The 24,606-nt window shown below is 28.3% G+C and overlaps 1 protein-coding gene across 1 annotated transcript in view; it reads right to left on the bottom strand.

The window, feature by feature from the left end:
• Positions 1-11,292: 11,292 nt before the first annotated feature.
• Positions 11,293-24,606, bottom strand: part of LOC106689655 (ATP-binding cassette sub-family G member 1) — a 101,893-nt gene continuing 88,579 nt past the window's right edge. The window contains exons 5-12 of the mRNA XM_067051640.1: positions 21,423-21,568; positions 20,756-20,994; positions 19,937-20,056; positions 19,004-19,158; positions 16,725-16,893; positions 16,192-16,292; positions 14,691-14,846; positions 11,293-13,686 (exon numbers count right to left, since the gene is read on the bottom strand). Of these exons, the coding sequence (XP_066907741.1) occupies positions 13,348-13,686; positions 14,691-14,846; positions 16,192-16,292; positions 16,725-16,893; positions 19,004-19,158; positions 19,937-20,056; positions 20,756-20,994; positions 21,423-21,568 (1,425 nt within the window). The 3' untranslated portion in view covers positions 11,293-13,347. The remainder of the gene's footprint in view (positions 13,687-14,690; positions 14,847-16,191; positions 16,293-16,724; positions 16,894-19,003; positions 19,159-19,936; positions 20,057-20,755; positions 20,995-21,422; positions 21,569-24,606) is intronic.

The raw sequence follows: 24,606 nt of genomic DNA, 5'->3' as shown, positions 1-24,606 counted from the left end.
AAATTCATAGAACAGACTACTTTATATTTTTTTTTTTTTTTTAAGAAAAAATAATTTAATCTTTATTTGGTGTCTCTTCCGTTTGTAATAGAAAGGGACAGGAGATCTTAAAATCATTTTTGGAACTGTATAATCCAGCACAAGAATATTATATGAGTTTATCCTTTCCTTTAATACAGTTTGGTTACTATTATAGGTAACTATATTCATAGATAGTCTTTTAACTTCTACCTTTTTTGTCTAATGCTAGTTTTGAAAAGATAAGAGATAAAACTCCGACAATGAACCGTGACTGGATATGAAAAGGAATTGGCAATACGATTCCGATACGACACTAAAGTAGAAGAGGAATAAATTTCTCCTTGGAACGGACATGTTCGCGACTAGATGTGAGCCGCTCGGAATTGGCTTATTTGTATTATGGGCCATTTCAGTGTGGAGTGCCCCGCCCGTGGAGGAGCGGCGCGAATACCAAATGAGATTCTGGCTTCGGCGAATAACAATGCAGTGGCTAATGTAGTGTGCCAGTTATGTTGTCGGTTGCCGTTCCTCTCTTCCTCTATAGCAGGGATTTTTATCGCCATAGCCGACAAGTCAGCTCATTCTATCATTACTCTTCCAAAATAGTAATTAGTAATAGTACTAGGCAACAAAGGACGGTCTTCGTTGCTGACTACTAACGGTTTAAAGACACGACTGAGACGTTTCACACTGTATTCCTAGTAAGTACGGCAATGAACCTAAAATTCTTACCCGCCTTATTTCGTTCTGGCTATTTTATACATTTCTTAAATATATCTTTGGACATCCTTACTGAATACGAACTTTAAGAAAATTATTAATGCAAAAGCTGAGTAAAGTACTATTGCAATGCAACGTTTACTGCACGGGTAAAAAAAATATATGTAACTGAGCCGACCTTCTCAATGTTCTAAGTAATTATGGTGATAGATCGATTTGTTTCTTAGGGGCTAATAATGAGAAATATAATTATATCTTAGAGCGTGCTTATTGAATAAAATATTCAATTTTAATAAATCATTAAATTACAGAAAACAATTAATTCAAAAACTGGGTACTGCACTATACAACTTTATATTCTTACAATATAATTCTCCGTCCTTACATATTTTAGTTAAAACTCCTATTTTAAGAGAAACTGAATCTTTATTTTACGTCACTTGTTAATGAAATTCTCTTAAAATAACTTATACTGTTAAATTTTCCTGGAAAATATAACTTACTCTGTTTTTATATATTTTTCATGAGATTGTCGTGTGGGGTCGAAGTTGAATCTGGCAAATCGTTTTATACATGGTTCCATAAACATTTTTACAAGAGTTGTGTCCTTTGAAATGTTTCTTCTTTATTTAAAACTCTAAGAACATATGTCGAGTGAAAATAAGTCTGGTGAGGGTAGTGATTCAGTTCTTGTAGGAGGAAGAAGGCATGGATAAGGTAATAGAATATAGTTGGTTAAAAAAAATAATGTTATAACCGTGGTTGTTATTATTAAAATGGTATGATTGTGGAATTCCAGTAATAACTGAGTATGTTTGTATTAAGACAACTGAAAAAAACAAACAAAAAAAAACGCCATTTATATATTGAAACCTTTGAGGTTATGATTGTGGCTTGGAAATCTATTTTTTATTATTGTTCGCTAAAACTTTTCTGGCTCTCACAAAAAGCACTGATAATTTATCAAAATGTTTTCTTCAAAACTTTAGTTTCTTTTTATTTAATACAAATAGTACACATGTAGTATTTTTATAAATGTTGTGTTAGTAAATGGAATAATGTCTAATGTAATCATAGTACCATCGCAATTAATTTTATCTCAATTAGTGAAGGTGAAGCTGAAAAATTTGTAAAATAATTATTTTTATTTTTCAGTAGTGTTGCTCAAGTAAAGTTGACACTGCAGCCGCCCTCTACCTTATCAGTTGCCTGTCAAAATGACAGGTGTTGGATTTTTGGGATAGTTTGTTTTCAAACCTTTTTTTCTATTTTTTATATATTTATCTTTTATATTAATTTTTTTAATTACTTTAGTTAGTTAATTTGAATAGTATAACTAATTCTGATTATATTGAAAAATTCTTAATATATATTTATTTCTTTTTTTAATTTCTCTGTTACAGTGTGATTATCATTTCTGCCTATTAAATGCTAATATGTACTGACTGTTTTAAAGATTATAAATATGCCAATTAATTAATATTAAAGAGCAAAAAATCAACAAGAGAAGGATCTTACAGGCTTGACATAGGCATAGCCCTGCATACTAACTTCTGTCACTACCCTCAGTGCCTGCAAGGTGAACTGACTAGAGAGGAAGTTAAAAAAAATATCCCATAAACAAAGCCTAGAATCTCTAAAATCCTCAGAAAACAATTAATCAGTCTACGTTTTGCCAATTAAGGCACCATGAGGACATAAAGCACAATATCACATACACGTAGATAAAATGCAGCACATTTCACATTAACAGCCAAACTAGGGTGTCTAATTATGTTAATTTAAAATATCTTAATTTGGTTGTTTTGGCTTCTTTTTTTTAAGGTTGTACTCAGTTTGATTTTCGCACGATAGTACTCCCCTATCCAAAATTCATAATTTAATATTTCTTTTAAATTACAATATAATTCTGTTTTTTTTAAAGTAAATTTATATTTTTTTTTTTTCAATTTTAAAAAAACTTTATTTATTGATAGATATTACAATCTGCCACACCGTTGTGGACAATAGGTAATACTAATGAATGATCACATTCATACTAAAATAAAATATAATAAGAATGAAAAATAATGAAAGAAAAAAAAAGTACATAAAAATAAATAAAATCACTCTTAAAATATATACAAAACAGAAGGATAAAGAAAATGAACATAGTCAAACTATAAATTTATATTAGTAGATTTTTTTAAACCTATGTCTGTAGTTGAAAAGCCTTAAAAAATAAATAAAATAAAATCATTATAATTCCCCTTCCAATATCTTTCAACAGGACGCAGCCTCATTCAAGAAATGCCTAGAAATCCAAAAAAAATTAATCTCTATACGACGCTTCTGGATTTCTATCAATAGGTAGATTCCCCACATACCTGTTTCATGCCATTGTATTACTGAAATGAAATTTACTTTCATATATTTTAATACATTTTGAAATAAAAATTGCCTCGATTTACATTTCTCTCTAAATAAAAAAAAAAATCAATGATTTGAAAAAATCACAATCCAAAATATGCGTGCTATCAACATGAATGCGAGAATAAACTGGGAAAAAATTTAAGTAAGGACATTTAAAAATTCTACTTTTATGCTTTTTTAAAAGTAAAAACGTGGCTGTTATTTCTGGTATGAATTATATCTTTATTTTCAGCAATTGGTGATGATTTGAAAAACCGGCCCGACATATCGAAACCAAATGTTCTCCATGAACAATCGTGCTTCGAATACCACAGAGGATTCCTAATAACCGGAAGATGAAGGCTGTGAGTAGCCTCATAGTATGATCCCGATTTGGGCCGCTAAAGCCGGCTTGATGAAGAGGCGATGGGGATGTTTCTTCTCACGTCCTGGTCACGTGACCACGTTCCAAGGAACAACTTCTTCGGCCAAGAAGTTAATTCCCCTCGAGGATAACCGTCATAACTCGTTTAAAAGCTCCTACGTGGCCCCAGTCCGGTCCGGAGCCAACTCCCGCGTCTCCCTCGTTAAACATTTTGTTAACGTCGTTCATATCCCTTCAATAACAGTCTTCTTTATAACTTATAGCAACCAACTACCCCTCACTTGAATGAGGTAGATGCAGTAATATAAGGCACTTTAACTAAAAAAATTAATTTTTTTTTTAGTATCATAACGTTCTTTTTCGTGGTTTTCTTTTAAATGCTTGTTTTAGATTAGTGAAAATCTCTCAAAGCTAATTCACTTTAAATTTAATAAAATATAATCAATCAAAGAGTTTTCTACCAAAACTAAATATATCCACTTTTGTAAGATCATATTTTAAAAAATCTGATATAGATAACTTAACATTTCATTGAAAATGTGGATTATCAACATTTATTGGACAAGCAAAAATTTTAATTAAAAAATTAATTGAATAAGTTTTGTCTGTAGAATTATAATTTTCCAAAAACCTTTACTTTTAAAATTTGGATTCATTAATCATACTTGAATAGATATTATAGATAATATCTATAATATAATAGATATTATATTCTGGAATGAAATAATTCCTTTACCTCTGTGTAAGCTCTCAATTTTGAAATATAATTTTAGCTTATATTTTAATCCACCATCTATCGCAATGTTAACAATTCGTCATTTCTTAATAAATTCATTTTAATATAGAATTTTAATTATTGTTAAAAATATATGTTGATATGTCAACATTAAAATATGAATATTTCTAATCTAATAAAGAGTTGTAAGAAAAAGGTAAAATTCTTATGGTGAATATCCTTATTTTTTATTTTTTTATTTCCCTGCAATTTTTATTTCATTTAGAGTGGTGGTATATGTACATATATCAATTCTAGTCCATGAAATTCTTAAATCTTCATAACAAACCAAATGGAGTTTTAATATTTATCACTGACATTAGCCACTCAAAACTTGTTTTTTACCATACATAAGATGAACCAGTAAACTGATATTCATGCATCATATTTAAAAAAATTAAACTTTCTTAATTTTTTTTTTGGGGGGGGAGGCAACATTTGACTAAATCAAAAATAATTTACTACATTTATATGATAAATATAATTATATAATATTATTATTAAGATAGAATCTGCGTACCATTTGTGTCACACATTGCTATAATGCTTATTCTAGTACTATCATCATTTTCCAAAATAAAAAAATCTTATCAGAGTAAGTGAGAGCCAGTAAACCTTATTTTATAATATTTTTTTACATTGCCAAATGATTTTTATGTATTTTACCTGAATGAACAGTTATTAAACTATTTACAAATATTTGTTATATTTCGTTAGGTATATATTTTTAATATAAACTTTGTTGTTGCTTGTTATCATATGAATAAATTATTTATTCTTAGATATTCTTTATAAATTTTTATCAATAGTTCATTTTTAAATCAGCCAAAAATAAATATATATGACCCTTTACTAACTTTTTAATACTTTGCCCCTTAGAACAAATTTTCTATTTCTAAACAAAACACAATTTTAAAACTACTTTTCATGTTTGGTGTTATCAGTTTTACTTATATCTTCATAATTTATTCTATATATTTTTTTTTGTTTCACACATTAATTAAGTTAATTTACTATACAGTTATTATGAAATTAAATGTGCATACCATTTTTTAAATATAATTGATTTTTTCATAGTTTGCATTATAAAACTAATAATGAATTACATATAATTATTTATAATGTTTTATATAAAAGAATATTGGCTTTTATATTATGTAAATAACAAAAGCGTGTCTAGTAATCATAAAATATGACATTTTAATATCACTTATAAACTTATTTTAAAACTTATTGTTGCTTAAAAATTATAATGTACAAGACAGAATTCTTTGATTTTTTTTTGTCCATAATATTTTTTTTTTTTTGAACAAAAAACCATTCATAGATGTACGTTTGGGCTAGTGTTATAAGATTATGAACATTAATCACTGTAAACGAGCAAATCTAAAGTTTTATAAATAATTGTAACTAAGAAAAAAAACTTCAACAGCTTGTAAATATTGAGATCTGTAACAGACAAAGTCCATTATTGACATGATGACTGGGTTTTAGTCTTGTTGGTAGTAGTGAATCCAAGATATTCCTGTGAATAACCAGCCTTATTAAATCTGTGACATGACATGAAAAACATGATTAAATCCAACACGATATAAGTGAGGTTAACATATTTCTTGGATTCACTTTTGATCTCATGTAACTTGAAACGCCTAAAAAAATAAATTAATTTAATCATGACAAACTGAGCTTGTATTGATGCATCCTCTTGAAATAGCCCTTTTTTAAAGAGCAACTACTGAGAATTATGTTTTATTGTTAAAGAATAAGTAATATTTTTGTAAATATTAAGAAAGCTGATGGGACCATGCCCAGCGAGTTGAAAGATGTGGGCATGATACTATACTATTGTATCATTCTATTGAGACAACTAGCAACGAAACACTTACAACCTAATTTGTTCAAAAACATGAACAATTTATTAATACTCATTATGCATAAACGGCTCTGTGCAATGCATTTTAGGGCATATTTATAACCACTATTTTATTGTAAAAATGATTGAAAATTTTCTTATCTAGAAGCAAAGTTTATCATAATTACTAGTTACTATATATAATGTATATATTGCGATGCATTGATGAAGGTGACTATAATTAAGGAAGGATATTGGATTATTTATCATATCATGAATATTTACCAAATGACTATAAGATAAGAATTTAGTTTAAGTGTGTGGCTTACGATGCAATTTTAATGGTAAACATTTCTAACTCGATGGCTACTATTGTCCATTCTTGTTTAACATACAGTCTTTATATACTCAATGTAAAATTAGTTATATGTTATTGAACGTTGCTGTTAGATTTAGCTGAAGAAAATTGTGTATTTTCACAATGGTTTTTAAAGCAGAAGAAATTAGTTTGAACACATAGATTTATTATTATATAATCACTCAATTAAAAAAAAAAAAAGTACTTATATCGCATATTATATTTAAGCTCAATTAGACCAAAATCTATTGTTGTATTGGTAGAGATTTTTATGTCATTTTAAAATATTTTGTTATATAAATTATGAATAATTTATTAAGCCAAAATAGATAGTTATTATATATTCATGTTGATATTTTTTTTTTATATCAGAATTCTAAAGTACACATTAACTAAATAAAAAATTATAATAAACAAGTAGCTGAACCTTTACCATTATAGAATGATTTTTATAACACAATAAAGGATTCAAGAAATGCTGTATTTATTTCACCTAAAACTAAAACTGTATATCATACCTTCCTTGGGAAAACTAAAAAAGTTTTCATATCCTTTTTTTAACAAGTCAGGTGAGTCTGAAATTTAACAAACAAGCATGTGTATTGTAGTCAATAAATACTGACTACACTTATAAACCATTTTGTAATTATTATTTATACAACTCACAAAGATACTTTCTTAAAAAAAAAAAATTTTTTAATTAGTCAGTAAATACTGACCACTCTTATAATCCATTTTATAATTATCATTTATACAACTCACTAAGATAGTTTGTTTAAAAAAAAAACTTTTTTTCTACCAGAATTTAGCTTACTTTATTATTGGAACCATTGTTCAGGAAAAAATACGGGTTATTTCTGATTTTGTTTCTTCACTACCAAAGTTATGGAAACTATGTTTTTATGGAGAAAGTGAAAATAATTCTTGTCCTCAGATTCATAAATTTACACTCATATTTTTCTTTTTAGACAAAAATTTGGTTCCTTGGTGGATTGCCTGTCGTCAAATCTATGTGCAAAGCATAGCACCTACTAGCAAATATTTAAAAAAAAAAAATATTAATTTTTTTTAATTGCATAAAATATTATCATTTTATTCTTAAATAAATAAAATGAAATTTTTATCATAAAAAACTAACGAGAAAGAAAAGGACACACTCCATTAATAACATAGTATTGCATTGATTTCCCCTTCACTATTTATACTACATATGTACATAACATACTAATAACAAATAAAATATAACTTTTTTTATTACTTAACCTCATATTGTTGAGCAAATAAAAAAGTAACCATTAGGATTAAGTAGATTTTTTGTAGTTTGTTTCTTATACCTTGATTTTAATAAGAATCTATTGATTCCAGGACACATTTTCAGATATTTCCATTTTATTATTGTTCAATCATTCCTTTTATTATAAAATTAAACAACTCAATGCAATATTCATCAAACTTTCAATATTTGTAACAGTGTCAGAAGCACATAAGATTTTAGTCTCATTCGGAAATAAAGCAAAAGGCTGTATGATATGACAGAGAAACACTACAGAGATGCCAATAGTCTTTAAGAAAACAATAAAACATCATAAGATATAACTAAACATTTCTTTTAATTATTCATATACACCATAACCAGATTGGCAAGAGAGACTATTTAAAAAAACATCAATCCTTCCACATCAATAGAATAGTTATGATGATACTACTGCTGTAATGAGGAATATCGTTACTAAAGATTTGGAAACACTCTTTAAAGTATCTACCCACATTGTTAAATATTACTCATAGACCACACTAAAACAAAAAAAAATAATTATTTAGATAGTTGGTAAAAATAAACAGTACAAATAAATAAACTTCTAAAAAACATGGCCTCAATATACATGCCTTAAAGTACCAAAAAGAAGGCTGAAAAGGACCCTAGTAAAGAGATCTCAATTTTTTCACATTTCAGTTTACGGGTAACAGCAGACATTTACCTAGCTCTCATACCCTTTATACCATTAAAAAAATTACTTTTGAATGACCTTACCATTGCTGGGGGTTAATACATTAGTGATGAATGAGAACCAAGAAAAAAAGAAATTAATTTTCCTTCTTAATAAAAAATTAGGGTTGATACAAATACTTTTCGAGCTTAAAAAAAAATCAAATCCATACTTATGAGCATTTAAGCACTGTTCCTAAGTTTTCTTGATCTAACTTTAAAGAAGCTTCATTTTTGATGCAATACATACACTCACAGAAAGATGTTATTGATATAACAAAGTCAAATCCAAATTAAAACATATTTTAAAAACAATATTTTAGTATTATTTTACTATTTCATAGTTTATCAAGTTAATAAGAGTATAAGGGAATGTACAATTATTCATAAATAATAACACACCTTAAATGGCAATATTTTACTATCAAATTTCTTTCCTAATTCTCTTATTCACAGTTTTATCACAATTTCACAAGAAAACTGCTCATCTTTCTTTATATTTGCATTTACAACCATAAGTTCTTAAAGAACATATTTCCTAATAAAATATATTAAAAGCCTAACTCTCTTTATCAATACTAATGGCTAAACTAAATAATTTGTAACTCACTACTTAAATCAGGATTAAATTATTTTATTAAAGTTTCTAACATATCTTTTATAGCAATGAAACCCACTTCCACAGAAAGATATTATTATTATATTTATATTTACATAGTCAAAGTAAAATAACAGTATATTGTATTGTCTTTTCACTATTTCACAGTTGACAAGTTAATAAGAGCATTAAGGAATGTACTATTTATTATTCAAGACATTCATGGAAAACAATTACAAATTAAAAATATGATTTAATAAATACGACTGAAAAAGTATTGATCCTTACGATTAATATAACGGAAAAATGGAGCTAAAATGACAATTCAGAATTTAAACAATGTTAAAATAATAGTTCAACTAACTCCCAAAAGATCGCAGCACAAATCAAGAGTTATAGAAAATAATAGTTTTAATTTGCACCGTTAGATGTCAGCACAACCCAAACAGCCGATTTCCAAGTCAAAATATAGTAAGAAAATATTTATAATAATAGTTCATATAAACTGCCAAAAGATAGCAGCACCAATCAAGGAACGTAAAAAATAGCAGTTCCAATAACAGCCGCAAGAGGCCAGCACCATCCAGAAAGCCATTTTCAAAGTCTAGTTGGAAAATTTTTGTTTCGTATTAGGATATTAGGAAGACACAGGAGCTCAACTATTTGGATCAGAGAGTTAAGATTCGTATTGGAACATACCCGATAGCTCCTGTGTCTTCCTAATATCCTAATACGAAACAAAAATTTTCCAACTAGACTTTGAAAATGGCTTTCTGGATGGTGCTGGCCTCTTGCGGCTGTTATTGGAACTGCTATTTTTTACGTTCCTTGATTGGTGCTGCTATCTTTTGGCAGTTTGTATGAACTATTATTATAAATATTTTCTTACTATATTTTGACTTGGAAATCGGCTGTTTGGGTTGTGCTGACATCTAACGGTGCAAATTAAAACTATTATTTTCTATAACTCTTGATTTGTGCTGCGATCTTTTGGGAGTTAGTTGAACTATTATTTTAACATTGTTTAAATTCTGAATTGTCATTTTAGCTTCATTTTTCCGTTATATTAATCGTAAGGATCAATGCTTTTTCAGTCGTATTTATTAAAGCATATTTTTAATTTGTAATTGTTTTCCATGAATGTCTTGAATAATAGTACATCCCTTAATGCTTTTATTAACTTGATAGTCTGTTGAATAGTAAAATGATAATAAAATATTGTTTTTAAAATATATTGTTATTTGACTGTGACAATGTTACATTAATAAAATATTTCAGTGAGTTAGTGTTGTATTGTTTGTTATGAAAGACATGTTAGAAACATTAATATAAGATTTTAATCCTGATTTACATAATAGGTTGAAAGTTATTTAGTGATAATGAATTAGTCATTTACATAGATTACATCTTTTATGAAGACATATTCTTTTTAAGAACTTATAGTTAAGAATGCAGAAATAAAGAAAGATGATCTATTTTGCTTGTGAAATTATGATAAAACTGTGAATAAGAGAATTGGGAATCAGGAAAAATTGAAGAAAATTTATGTAGATTAACAGAGATATGCTTTCAACATACTTTTTGAGGATATATACCCAAAAAAATTATCATAGATTAAGAAATTCATAAAAATGAGTAATACTCTTAGTTTTCACCTTACTATACATGTAATAAACATTTTTTAATGCAAAAATACATTTTGAGGTCCTCTGAGTACAAATACCACGTTTCACAAAACTGTGAGCGTATGTGAACAGATATTCTCAGAAATTAAAATTTGTAAGAAATATATTCAAAGTAGGTACATATCAGGGATGTTACAGCAACCTTTTTGCTAAAATCACCATAAAGGATGTGACACTGTCTATCATGGATTTTCACTTTTATTTCATCAAAAACTTAGGTTTGACTATTTTAAATATTAAACTTGTTAATTCAATGTACAATAAAATGGTCTTTAACCAACAATGAAACAGGTGAGTTAGTTGGACCTAGTTACAATTATCCCTTTGGCAAAAAACCCTATTACATTTTATGCAATCCTCTTCTACGGCCAAACAGTGAAAAGAATCTGGCTCAAGCATTGATCTCATAAGCATTAATATAATAGATAGTAGGAACTGAATCTTATTCTACCTATAAAATCACGTTACATTGGTGGATATAATATTTTGGAATTAAACAAAATGGGGTAAAAACAACAAGTTATAAAATTATACATTTATTTCTATTAAAAATAATCAGACAAATCAATTTGACATGTAGGAACAATCCAACATTTAAATAAATAATTGATACAATGAAAAGATAGACGATTTTCACAATGCTTAGACATTCATACATAATATAATTCTTCCCTTTCTTCATGACATTTATGAAGCACAGTACATTAAATAACAAACAGGAAAAATTAACTTAAACAATGGAAACTAACATATTAATTACAATAAATTAAAATCCAAAGATTTCTTCATATTACAGTAAGTAATCTCAAAATACAGAGTAATCTGTCTTAAAAAGTGATTACATACATGCCTTTGTCTTCAAGGATATACTTACTATTAATTTAAATGAAAAATGTTTATCACACCATTACCAAAACAACCCATTTATACAACTAGTCAAATAAAATTTCCAAAACATTTTTCACTAACTCTTTATCAAATTTCATTTTTAAACAACATAATATTTCAGATTCTTCAACACCATAATTTATAAGTAAAATATTATGAACGAAGAATCAAATGACAGATATTTTTTTTAAAAATACACTTAAAATTGTACTCTATCAAACTAATGTTTAATATAAATATTTTTTTGAATAACTAAACAATTTTGATGGGAAATTTTCATAAGGAAGTTACTAAAAAGATATTTAAATATTTTCAGGAAATTCGATATTATTATTATAGAATTATTAACACTGGATGAATCCAATTAAGAGAGGAATCCAGGGGGAAAACAGTATAACTCCATTATTCAATTTTTTTCAGAACAAACTGAAGACACTTAAATCCCCTGACTTAGCATTAATTTGTCCTTTTAAAAAAACAATAGTTTTTAACTGCTTTTGGCTAACAGTACACTTTCGATATGTCTGTCTTAGGGCTACACAATATTGTGCCTAAATTACTATAAAATAATATATATATATACAATTGTACTGTTTTTCATCTGAGCCCTTCAAATGTCCAAAATTTAAAACAAAATTAAGTAAATGACAACTATTAATAATTATATTATTTTTTTAAAGCATATAATTATTATGTTAGTCTTTCCCCAACCCAATGAAGGGACAGGTGCTCAATTTATAAACACTTTTCAAAATTATGTGAAAATCTTCTAATAAAGTACGAATTCTTTAGGAAGGATACATACATAACAGTATAGTAGGTTGTGTACCTCTGACATAAATCATATTTCGAAAGAAAGGCTACAAAATATACATGTTGATGCTTAAACTACACTGGAAAATAATATACTTTTAAAAAACATACATGTATATATATCTATATATCACAGGGAAGAGGAAACTATATTTACATTATTATAAAAAATATATACACAAGTGAGATAATTTGAATTTTTTTCTATAAATTACATACATACAGCTACAAATATCACAGAAAACTACCTAACATAACATGATAATGAACATGAATTCTAACTTTAAACTGACTTGAGTATATGATTTAAATTCCAACCAAAAGGAGAATTATTTTCAGCAAAGATACATTTAGGTCTAAGAGCTAAGAAGCTTCTGTTAACTCTAAAGTAAAACTCAACTTTATAAAAACAATAAAAAGCAGCAATTGATGTTAATTGACTTTTTTAATTGATTGAACATACATAAGCATACCAAGTTCTCTTTATCACTGAAATATGTAAATTAAAACAATCCTAAACCATATTAATTAAGAAATTTCTAACGTTATTTCTCAACTACTTATCAACTAATTCCTTTCTTATTTATTTTAATTATCCTGTAAACACGTCAATGTTTTCATAAAAATATGTACATATATATTTTCATAAATACAAATAACCACCAAATAGATACAAACTTATTTGCTGTATACAATGGCTTAAATGTCAAGAAACAATTATGACATTATCTTATTGTTGTTATTGTTTAAAAAAAAAACATTAAGGAGAACGTAAATTTTCAGAATTAAGTATCCTAAACTGTTTATGTGACATAACATACAAAACAATATTCTTTGGATGCAAATCTTATAACATAAAAATTCCAATAAAAGACTACCGCCTGTTCAGTTTCGACCAGACTGAAAACAGAGTAAAAAGGTATGAAATAACACCTACAAACAATATATAACATACTTCATGGACTGGTTCAAAATCACGCATTTCCATTTCAGTAAGGAAAACTGTAGGTTTCTTGTAGTGACAATAAAATTCAAAGCATGGCAGATCTTCCCTACCGGATCCATAAAGCGAATAAAATGAGCCTTGAAAAGCGGCTCTAAAGTATGATATGTTGTAGAATGGCCTCATGGGAACATTAATATCAGTGTATTTTGAAGCAAAACCAAATACTGACAGGAAAACTGATAATACTGGTCCCAAGAAAACAGCAATCTGAAAATAAACAATAACTATTATCCAGGATATGTATGAAGGATACAGAATAAAAACAATTAATTTGTAAATTGTGCAAAAATGAATTGAAAACATATTCTAGTATGTAAAATATTAACATTGGGATCCAGTAGGTGAGGTAATGAAGCAACCAAGTCATAATTAATGTTGACATTTCAATATTGAAAATAAGTTTGTGTCATTATAAAGTAAAAAGTTGGGTTTACACTGGAGATAAAATGCATATGTCAATTAACATGTCACAAATATTTTTCAAAAATTTGCTCTGAGAAATGTCAATAACATTTTTGTTAATCATGATTGATTTCATAAACAATGTTTAAAAATGTTACATTGCAGTATTTTGTTATAAATAGCAGTATTAATAATATTCAACTATTAAACAGTTAAAACAATAGGCATACAAATTTTATTAACTTGTTATTAAATATGTTATAAAAATTATTGAGTTATAAATATATTATAAAAACTATTTAACATGTTATAAAAATGTTATTAACATTTTTCTAAAACCAATGTCACCGGTAGTAGCACTTCAGTGTAAACACACCTAAAGACCAAATATGTTGAAATATCTTTCTTCACTTAATAATTACTGACACGTTTATTGATTCACACCTTCATTCTTGGCATCTAAAGTATGGAACAGAGACTTCAGTGAAGGTAGGATCAAGGAAGCTATACATGGAAGGGAAGGTGGATTTTTTAAGGTCACCTGAAAAGAAGAAGAAAGAAGAGGCCATGGACGAGCTTTGGCCTAGTCAAGAGGAAAAAGGAGAGGTTGGTGCGAAGTGAACAATAAGCCAGAGTAGTGATAATTCTGAAAAGAGGATAACCACAGGAATTGAGGATAAGTTTTGTAAAGTCTAAATTAATATGTTCATACAAATCTACAATATATGTGCATTCTACATAAAAAAATCATACTAGCAAGGATACTGATAGTAGTTGTAACAAATATCTGAAAAATTATAAATACTCACAGTGACAGGGAATAGAGCCCCTGAAAGAAAACCTGTGGCTTGCGCAGTAAGACAAATGGCAAGGTTGAACATAAAGAACGTAGAAACCCTCGCTGCTTCCAAAGGCTGAGCGGTCAAGTAATAGCCGGGCAATAAATAAGCAAGAGCACAAGCCAACTGCAATAGCAATAACATATTAGTCATTAACAAAAATAAAAACATAAAGAAAATTATATATTCCCAATTTTAAAAATGTGTAAAGTGAACAATAATTGATTAGCTATAAAATTGTATATTGTTTTCATAGACATTACTGCCAGAAATCTATGTGTTAATCTGGGAAGAGACAAAATTCCATGTTCACAATCTTAAAGTAGACTTGCCTCTGTGAGTAAATTTCTTTCTAACTAGTTTTAAAAAGGACATAGAAAGATAATGCTAATATAAATACTTTGTGATTTGTACTTTCCAAAAAATTCCATTAGAATACATAGTAAGTATTGTACATATAAAGTATTGTGATAGTGAAAAATTTCTAATTCCAGTTTTCAATGGAAATACAAATTTTAAGATCCCCAGAGTCAAAATAACCAAATCTCTTGCACAATGGTCTTTTCGTGATCTTTGATCAGCCCAGCATAAAAACACGTAATAACAAGTTATATGAAGTTGAAATTACATATTTAAGGTGATTATATTCCTGGGGTGTGACAGCAACTTTTATGATAAAATCTATTGCCTGCAAGTGCCACTTTATAGAATCGATTTTTCACATTTTTTTAATGTCCTGAAAAACGGCTCTAATGATTATTATTAAATCCAGTGATTCAATGAGCAATTAAGTAATCTTTAATATCAGCTAGGTTTTATCCACATTGAAACAGTTTGACAGGGCTAAAATACTGAAATCTCAAAATGGCTTCCCTTAAAGTACTTTCAATTTTGTTTGATTAAAATAATTAACAATTTCAAATTTTTGCTACTAGTGAAATGGATGAATATAAACTATGAAGAGTAGTAATACAGACATGCTACATATCATTGTAAAACCAAAGATTTTAGAAATAATACAATTGAACAAATAAACTTACAGGAGGTAATGGAGAATATCGAAAAAGCATAAATAAAAGTTCTGTTGAAATACCAATTTGATAGTGCTAGTGATATTGAAAGTGGTAAGTCTAAAATAGTGAATAATATAAAAAAATGTTTTCTGAAAAGAGGAAGGATTAATTCCAAATCAAAGTAGGTTGATAAGTGAAAGTTATGTGATGTGCGCATCAAATCATATTTTTAAATACATAACTCAAGTGTGTTTTCATTCATCTTAATCACATGTTTTTGTTAGGAGACAACCTAAAGTAATTTTCAGGCATTAAAATATACTCTCAATAATTGAGTCACTAGTTTATTTGTGCTGACTATTTGTCTGCAATTATTTTGTTTTATAACAAAAAAATTTATATTTATAAAGAAAAATTGTTATTCAAAAATTAAGCCATACTTGAAAATTATAACTCACCTGTAGAGGAACTTCTACCAAGAAAAGAGCTAAACAATAGGGGAGTAAGGAATACCAACGATTGAAGTGTTCCCTTGTTAAAATAGCATATTCAAGAGGAACTAAAACAAAAAATTTAATTCAAAATTAATCAACATAACAACATAAAATAATTTAATCATACACACATATATATCACAATATTGAATAAATGTCAATAAAATACGAGAACAAATAGAAAACTGAAGTGATATGAGCAAAAAAAAATTAAACTGTGTGATTCAATCACTATTTTAAATTAGCAAATGATTGAATTGTCCAACCCAGTTAGTCCCTTATCAATTAACATGAAATGTAAACAGTTGAATCTGTTAAGTATCGATATTCATTTGAATGGAAATTTAGTTAAAGTAAATTTGTTTATATTGCATTATCCACGTAAAATAATACCACTTTTACATATTTTTTCTAAATTAAAGTACAAAGTATATAAATAGAGTACAATATAATTTAAAATACAAAGTAAAAAATAATTTTAATGCATATTTACTCACATGATAGTAAAACAGTCATTTGACCAGTGTAGTGAAGGAACAGGTTACTTCCATAAACAAAAATAAAATTTGCCAATATAGTTTCAGCATTATTCCCAACATTCTGGTAAAGGTAACCAAATATAACTCCAATGAGTAAATGACAAGTCAATCTCAATATAATCTGAAACTGTAAAATATCTTTAGTAAAATTAATTATAAAAAGTTTGTTTTAAGTTGATATCTAAGCTAGTTTGTTTTTTTTTATTTAAAATTAAAAATTCATCACAAATACTCAAAATATAGCCTATCACTGTCAATGGAGAAAACCCTTTCTTGTCCTGGTGGTAGAAAAGAATTTCGATACTCAAAAATTGTCAGTTAGTAATAAAAAAAAAATTATGATTGAATAAAGAAATGTGCTATTAATAGAAACTAATAATTAACCAATAACGAGTGGTGATGTATGTATGAATGATTAGCCTAAGTTCTCAAATTCATTGCTCAGTGAAATTTACTCTATGAATGTATCACATTTTGGAAATGCTTTACATATATTATTTAAGTAAATTTATAAAGCCCATTCACTTTTAAAAGACAAATGAAACGTGAATTATACACATTCATTTGTACTTACTTCTGATTCACTAAAGATTACTACTTTAAAACCAAAATTTCATAAAATTGCCAAGGGAAAATGGTGACAGTTCTGAAAAACCTAATTGTTGAGGAAATCCGTAACCATTTTGATTAACTACATCCTTAGGTAAATATTTGGGGAAGCTTTTCCGGCTATTAATAAAGTTATACTGCAGCAAAAAAAAACTGTTTCTTCTTTTAGCTACTACTGGAACAGGAAAATTTATTACCCAAAACCTCATTTTTAGAAAAATATTACTTTTCTCACCAGAGTAAAATGTTTCTAGCAGTACACAACAGAGCTGGGAGAATGGATGGAATGTCCATTTAAAATTAATAAATAATCCTTATTTTTAACACCAGAAAATCCTTAACATGAAATAGATTTTTTTTTATGCTTTTACTAAGACTAATAACCTGCAAGACAACCACTTTAGTAAAGATTCTACAAATGGATATACTTTTCAAGACACACGGCCTTGAGTATTTACTAGTACTTTTCACATGAATGTGCATTAATACAGGGATGGGACTAATGAACTAACTACTGATGGACATTTGGTAAACATTGTTTAGGTGTTACCACTGTTGACAAAAAGTTTTAACTTCATCAGACCAAAAATCAGACACCTTAACCAGTACCTACTCCTAAGCAATAATCTTATGTGTTTTTCAATACAGCACAGAGCTTTTTCCTCAAGACTTTTTCTGATTTCACCCAAAAATCTTTTACAGGTGATTTATCCAGAACAATGTTTCCACTAGGGTCAGTCAAATATAAATTATATGGTTGAATTGGTGGTTCAGAAAAAGAATGGAGTATTCACACAATGATCTTGGTTTCTCAAAGATTTTTAAATTTCTTGAAATCATGAGCATTTCATGATCAATAGTCATACAGGATAATCTTAAAACAAGACTAAGCAATCAGAAGTGAATGGTATCTATAAAACATTGCAATGGAATGAAGAATTAGCACATTATATTATCAGGCATCATTTAAAAAAATAAAGAAAGAAAATTATCATCAAATAAAACTTGAAGATTTTTTAAAACTATAAAATGAATATATACAATTACTAGCAATATTAAATGAAATAGAAGGCAAATAAAAGTATAATCATGATAGCTTTAATGAGAAGTAAAGGTCATAATGAGGCAGGATAATGAGTTGGGGCAGTAATGAACTAAAGTTTAGGAATTAACTTCCAACTGGAATCAGTGGCAGTGATTCGTGGCAGCTTTTTGCACCAATGGGAGCTCAAGAATTCATTTGGGCCATTTGTAGGCAAGGGAGTTAAAGCGTCAACTTTGACTGCAGTGGCACTAGTTCGAATCCACCCAAGAGGATTTACTTTTATTTTGTGATGGCCCTACCAAATGGAAAACTTGACCCTGACTATGGTTAGAATAGGTTTGTTACCTCTAGATAACCCTTCCCCTTATGTTAGAAATGATCGGGAACGGAATCATAAAAAATAAATCTTGAAAAAAAATTACAAACTTCAGATTAGGAAATGTCCAAAAATTCCATAAATATTTATTTTATTTTAATATATTCGGCACTACTGTATTCAAAAGAAACATTATCTTTAAAAATATAATAATCGTCTACGCATTAGAAATGCAATCAGTGTAATCCTATTCAGATCAATACTTACATAATCCCTTCTTATGACAATCAAATTTCTGTTATATAAGTGGAAAAATTGCAGCCACATTGAAGCTGGCTTAGGAAGACATTTTGCACTGACTAGATCATTATCTGATGTTTGCTTCCCCTTCTTACGATCTTGTAAACTATATAGTTCAATTCCTAGAATTGAAATAATCATTATTAATTAATAAATAAATATCAAGTTTAATATTTTAATAAGAATGTAATGTAATTGTAGCTTATAAATCTTTCTCCAATATATTATTCCAACATTGAGAGGTATTTATTATCATTACATTCAACAAGCATTATATATGTATTAATATTAATAGTTAAATAATTAAAGAGCTAATTTATAAAATAACTTACAAAGAAAACTCATAAGTAATCACATAAATATTTTATTTATTTTTTTATAAAACAAGAATTCAAAACCAACATTATTATATTTTAATTAATATTTTGAAGTCTATCATATCTTTCTTAAATAGATTAATTGATGAGAGATCAGCCATTAATTCCAGTTTTCAATAATATTTTTTCTATTAATAGTTTGTATATCAAACTATTAATAATACCCATAAATGTGTTTTTCATAACATCTAACAAGACACAATGACACTTACCAATGTCAATAAATTAAATGAATTTGAGTAATCTGCAGTGGAAGCATGGTCAATCACAGAATGTATCATTATAATTATGCATTGAATTTGTTCATCATTGTGATCCAATAAATAATACAAATAATACATGGTAATAGTATAATGTAGTGTTCTATACTTCTGATTTGCTTTTTAATCAGCATAGTAATTCCAACTGTCTTAAGAGGATTTATAGTTTGTTTTTTGGGGGGTTTTTTAGTTGATGTTATTACAAAGTATCACAGTTTGATTTTTATTAAATATAAATATTTTTAAAGAAAGTCTATCCATACCTTTTTCATCTGTATTGTCATTTTTGTCTAAACACATCAATCTTTTAACTCCTAAATTTTCTGCTGCTTGAGCTAAGATATTCAGATCTCTAGGGTAATCACCAGATGCTACTTCAATTACTATAATCATAGAAAAAATAAATTTAAATAAAATAAAATTTTATTTTACAAATCCAAATTAAACCTATCTATGATATATGTAATAATAAATAGGTGATAATAGTTCTAGTTAAAGAATGGACACAAAGGTCTTATATTGTTATAAAATAAAAAATTAGGGAAAACATTCCAAAGAAACGAATTATTGAATTCAGACAAAATACTTCAGAATATTAAAGAACATTAATTAATACATTGACCTTTTAAACATTCACATATTAATGGAATAAACATAATTTAAAGTTTAAAAATAATAGTTTGCACTACATTAGAAGGTTCATGTATTCTTCAATGTACCAATATCTGGGGAAAAACACCTTTAAAAAATCATATATATATATATATATATTCTATTCATGATTGGACTGCCTTTTGGACCTCTAATTGTCCACTATCAAATCCTAGTATTAGACTATGTTTTATATTATCAATAAGGTTCTGTTCAGCAAATCATAAATTATCATCATGATTTATTCATCTTGGCAGAATTCAATCTTTCTATTTACAGCTTAATACTACAGATTGGATTTGAAAATGGACAATTAGAGGTATGCAATGTTATCTACCTCATAAATAAAATATATATAAAGTTTTAGTGGTGTTTGTTTCAATGAAATTGCTACATTGAATATTTAAAGTTTAAAAAATGATGTAACTAACAGAAGTCTGCTGGGTTATGATACTGAGGGCAGATTAGACCAAAGGACTGGAAGAAGGAAGTCATGGCTGCTGGAGGACCTTGGTAGATACAGCTCCCTTCAGCCACACAGTAGAGGTGGCTGAACTTGGAGAACAATGTTGCTGACGGCTGGTGGAGTGTGCATATCATGGTCCTACCCTGTTCCGCGAGCTGCTTCAGCAGTTCAACGCAAGAAGTTGTAGAGACACAGTCCAAGCCACTAACATTAGGAAAATAAATTTTTAAAATTACTCTAAAAATTGCCAAAATATTTTCAATATTGAAAATTTTCCAAATCTCTCAATTCCGTGTCCTTACAGCAAATAAGAAACAGGGTCCAACTACTATGATGTATCAACAGGTTAATCCTCCCATATGAAAACAAAATTCATGCATTATGATGTTTACATCCTAATCATGTATACATCTTTAATCAACCCAATTTTTGAGAGCTTGAGTCCAATATAATGAACAAATTTACTTTTAACTAAAAAATCAATAATAATCGATGAATCAGCACTGTAGTGAGGTGTTCACTGAGTATTAAATTTTAGTGGACCACATTCACTACTTTGTTAATTTATTTCTACAATAAATTAAAATTTTTACTGAATTTCTAATTAGTAAAGTAAATCAGAATTGGCTCACGTTGTAGGCTCATCCAAGAATATGACAGGTGGGTTGGTGACCAATTCTAAAGCAATAGACAACCTTTTCTTCTGCCCTCCAGAGAGGTCTTTACAATATGTTTCAGCTGACTTGGCGAGTCCCAGCATACCCAGCAGTTCTGAGACCTAGTTTCAATGGTTTGTTTATAGTTCATTGAAAATTATTTAAAACAATGTAACCATAAATAATTAAAATCTTATATATTATATACACAAAGTTTATAGTTAAATATATAGAACAATACAATTTTATATTCATATGATTATAACATCATTAAACTACAATGAAGTAATTATCTTATAGCTAGTACAGATTTGTATTTTGTAATCGAGACGCTAATATTGAAATGGAAGTGTAGGTATTAGGTGTCCTAAGACTAAAATGTTCATAAAATACAGCATTGGAAGATCCAACAGTTAGTAAAGCAGAAATTACTAACATAATTAGAAATATGTTAAATACCATTGAAAAACTGGACAATCTCATATAATTGAAAGCTATCCGATTTTATCTGGTAATAGACATCTTAGCCAATCAGAATAGAGAAGTAAAAAATGGCTTCTCTGAGTACTAGTGTTGCTTTAACACTATGCAGCCAACTTACATCCTGACAAGACAGCACTTCTCTTTATTAAAGTTCATAACAATCAAGAATCAAAACTACATATCAAGTAAAGCTTTACAATTACAATTACTTAAATTAATTAAAAACATTAAAGAGAGCCCATAAGAAACTAAAGAAACATTAACATTGGATCATATAACTTATCTAATCATAATAAATAATATCTGATCATATAAAAATCATAATAAAGGTTAACCAAATAAGTTCAAGATTAACAGTTATAGCCAGTAATTATTGCTAATTGTTTAAGAGCGTTGGTGTAATTAATGTTCAAAAAATATTTTATTAGCATAATCAATTTTTAGTAAGATCATTTGATAAGGAATTTTATTGTTTGATATCTGCTGGTAAAAATATTGAGATGTATTGAAGAAGAAATTACAATCAATTTTCTAATTTGATGTTAAAAAAGGTTTTTATTGAATCAAATTTTGTTTAATAGATTGTTTACATAGTATTCTTATTGCTGTATCATTATTTCAGTTCTTATAAAAATGAGCTATATTATACTCAATAGGTATGGTAGAGTAATGAACTCTTAAATGACTTAAACTAAAATAATTTGAATAGTTATTATTTTTTTTACATCTACGTTTCCTAACATAATGAGGTTGAGATAAAAACCACACAGATCAAGGTTTGCCGGTGGCTACATTTCTACATCATTGAATCTTGACACCAAGAGGTTACAAAATCATTAAAATATTCATAATCAACATTATTTCATAATAAAAAAAATTATGTAATCCTTAAGACAAAGTTTATCATAATGTATTTATTTACTTTTTTTTTCATTTTAATGAGTTTTACTATTTTTTTTTTTAATAAATGTAGGGACATGAGTTAATATACTCAATGTTATTATTTCATAAATTGAAAAACATACCTTCGTAATTATGAGAAAAAATCAATAAAAAACTTTGTCTTAATTAAAACCAACCAAAAACTGGCTTTAAAGCGGCTACATAATGCAAAGTTTCGTTTTTCATAAAATCCTGAATTATTTGTGATTTTTCTTTCTCTGGATCCTACAGGACTACAAATGTTTCACTATTAGTAAAACTTCCAAAAAAAAAAACACAAAATGTTGGCGTATTGTGAAATTCTTGAAGGGTAAAAGAGCAAAACCAGTGAGAAATGTAAAAGATAGTAATGGTGAACTAATGACAGAACTATGACAAAATACTTGATAAATGGCGTAGGCACTAACTAGATCTCTTCGCTTATGAAGAAACAACTAGAGAACGAAGGGAAGAGACACTCTCTCAAGTCAATAAAGAAGCTATTAATGAAGAGGAAGTAGAACTAGCTCTTGAACGGATGAAGGCAGGAAAGGTGGCAGCAAGGGACAACATTGCACCTGGGTTCTTGAAATATTGCGGGCATGAGCTCACCAAAGCATTACAAGGTTTATTTCAGACTGTATGAGACAGCAATGGACTCCCAAAACATTGGAAAGACAGCATGATTATTCCAATCCACAAAAATACTATATCTTTGTCCACATAAAAATTGTGGGACAGACTTTTCTAGCACTTCTGGACCTTAAGACTGCCTTCGATGCGGTACCACAGCAAGAAATATGGAATGTCCTGACTGCAAAAAGGTTAGAAAATATCTCATTATCGCCATAAAATCTGTCTATGCAAATTCAAAAAGAGTAGTAAGGATAAATGAAACAGAAACAGCTCCTTTTCCAGTTGATAAAAGTGTCAAGCAGGGGTATAGCCTGAGTCCACTATTAGTTTCAGTATTTATGGATGAAATCCATAAAATTTGTAAAGGTTCTCGAAGTGATTGAGAACTTTAACTACTTAAGAACCTAGATAAATAGACATGGTAAAATAGATTAGGAATCGCAATTAGCATTACTGTAGTCAACCAAATCTATTATAGAATAAGCAACAGCACTGTTGGCCATTGAGAATTGGTGCATGAAACTAAGCTCCGTATTTACAAATCGGTGAACCACCCTACTCTTACCTATGGAAGTGAGAGCTAGATCATGCTTGACAGGCAGATAAGCAGAATCACAGGAGCTGAAATGAAGTTCATGCGTAGAGCTGCAGGTAAATGAAAGGACCAGGGAGGAGCTTAAAATTCCTACGCGCTAAAGTCCACCCTAGAAAAAAGACAGCTCAAGTGGTTCCGTCAAGTCTGTCGATTGAGTGAGGACAATGAACCCAGATAGGCGATAGAAGCTCGAGCAGTTGGATAAAGGGTCACACGGAAGGCCTAGAATTTTATATCAAGATTATATCCAAAGCTTTGGAGGAAAGTCACTCCAACAATTGAAGGAACTCTACAAGAACCGTGAGACAGCGTTTGATCGAGACCCCTCCACGCAAGAATACGGCATAAAGGAGGAAGATAGAGAAGAAGTAAAACTTCCTTGTTTAACAAGCTTTAGTCATATTACTTAGACAGATCTGTAACCGAATAAGCTTAGATTCGCCTGTAGTTTTGTAAACAAACTGATTTCACGTGAAATTCTGTCTCTTTAAAGTATGAATATTTTCAGCCAAAATAATTACTACT

Source organism: Halyomorpha halys, unplaced genomic scaffold (genome assembly GCF_000696795.3).
Source record: "Halyomorpha halys isolate HHAL.00 unplaced genomic scaffold, Hhal_1.1 Scaffold1423.1, whole genome shotgun sequence".
NCBI lineage: Eukaryota > Metazoa > Arthropoda > Insecta > Hemiptera > Pentatomidae > Halyomorpha > Halyomorpha halys.
Note: the sequence above shows the minus strand (reverse complement) of the source record. Positions and strands in the feature narration are given on the sequence as shown.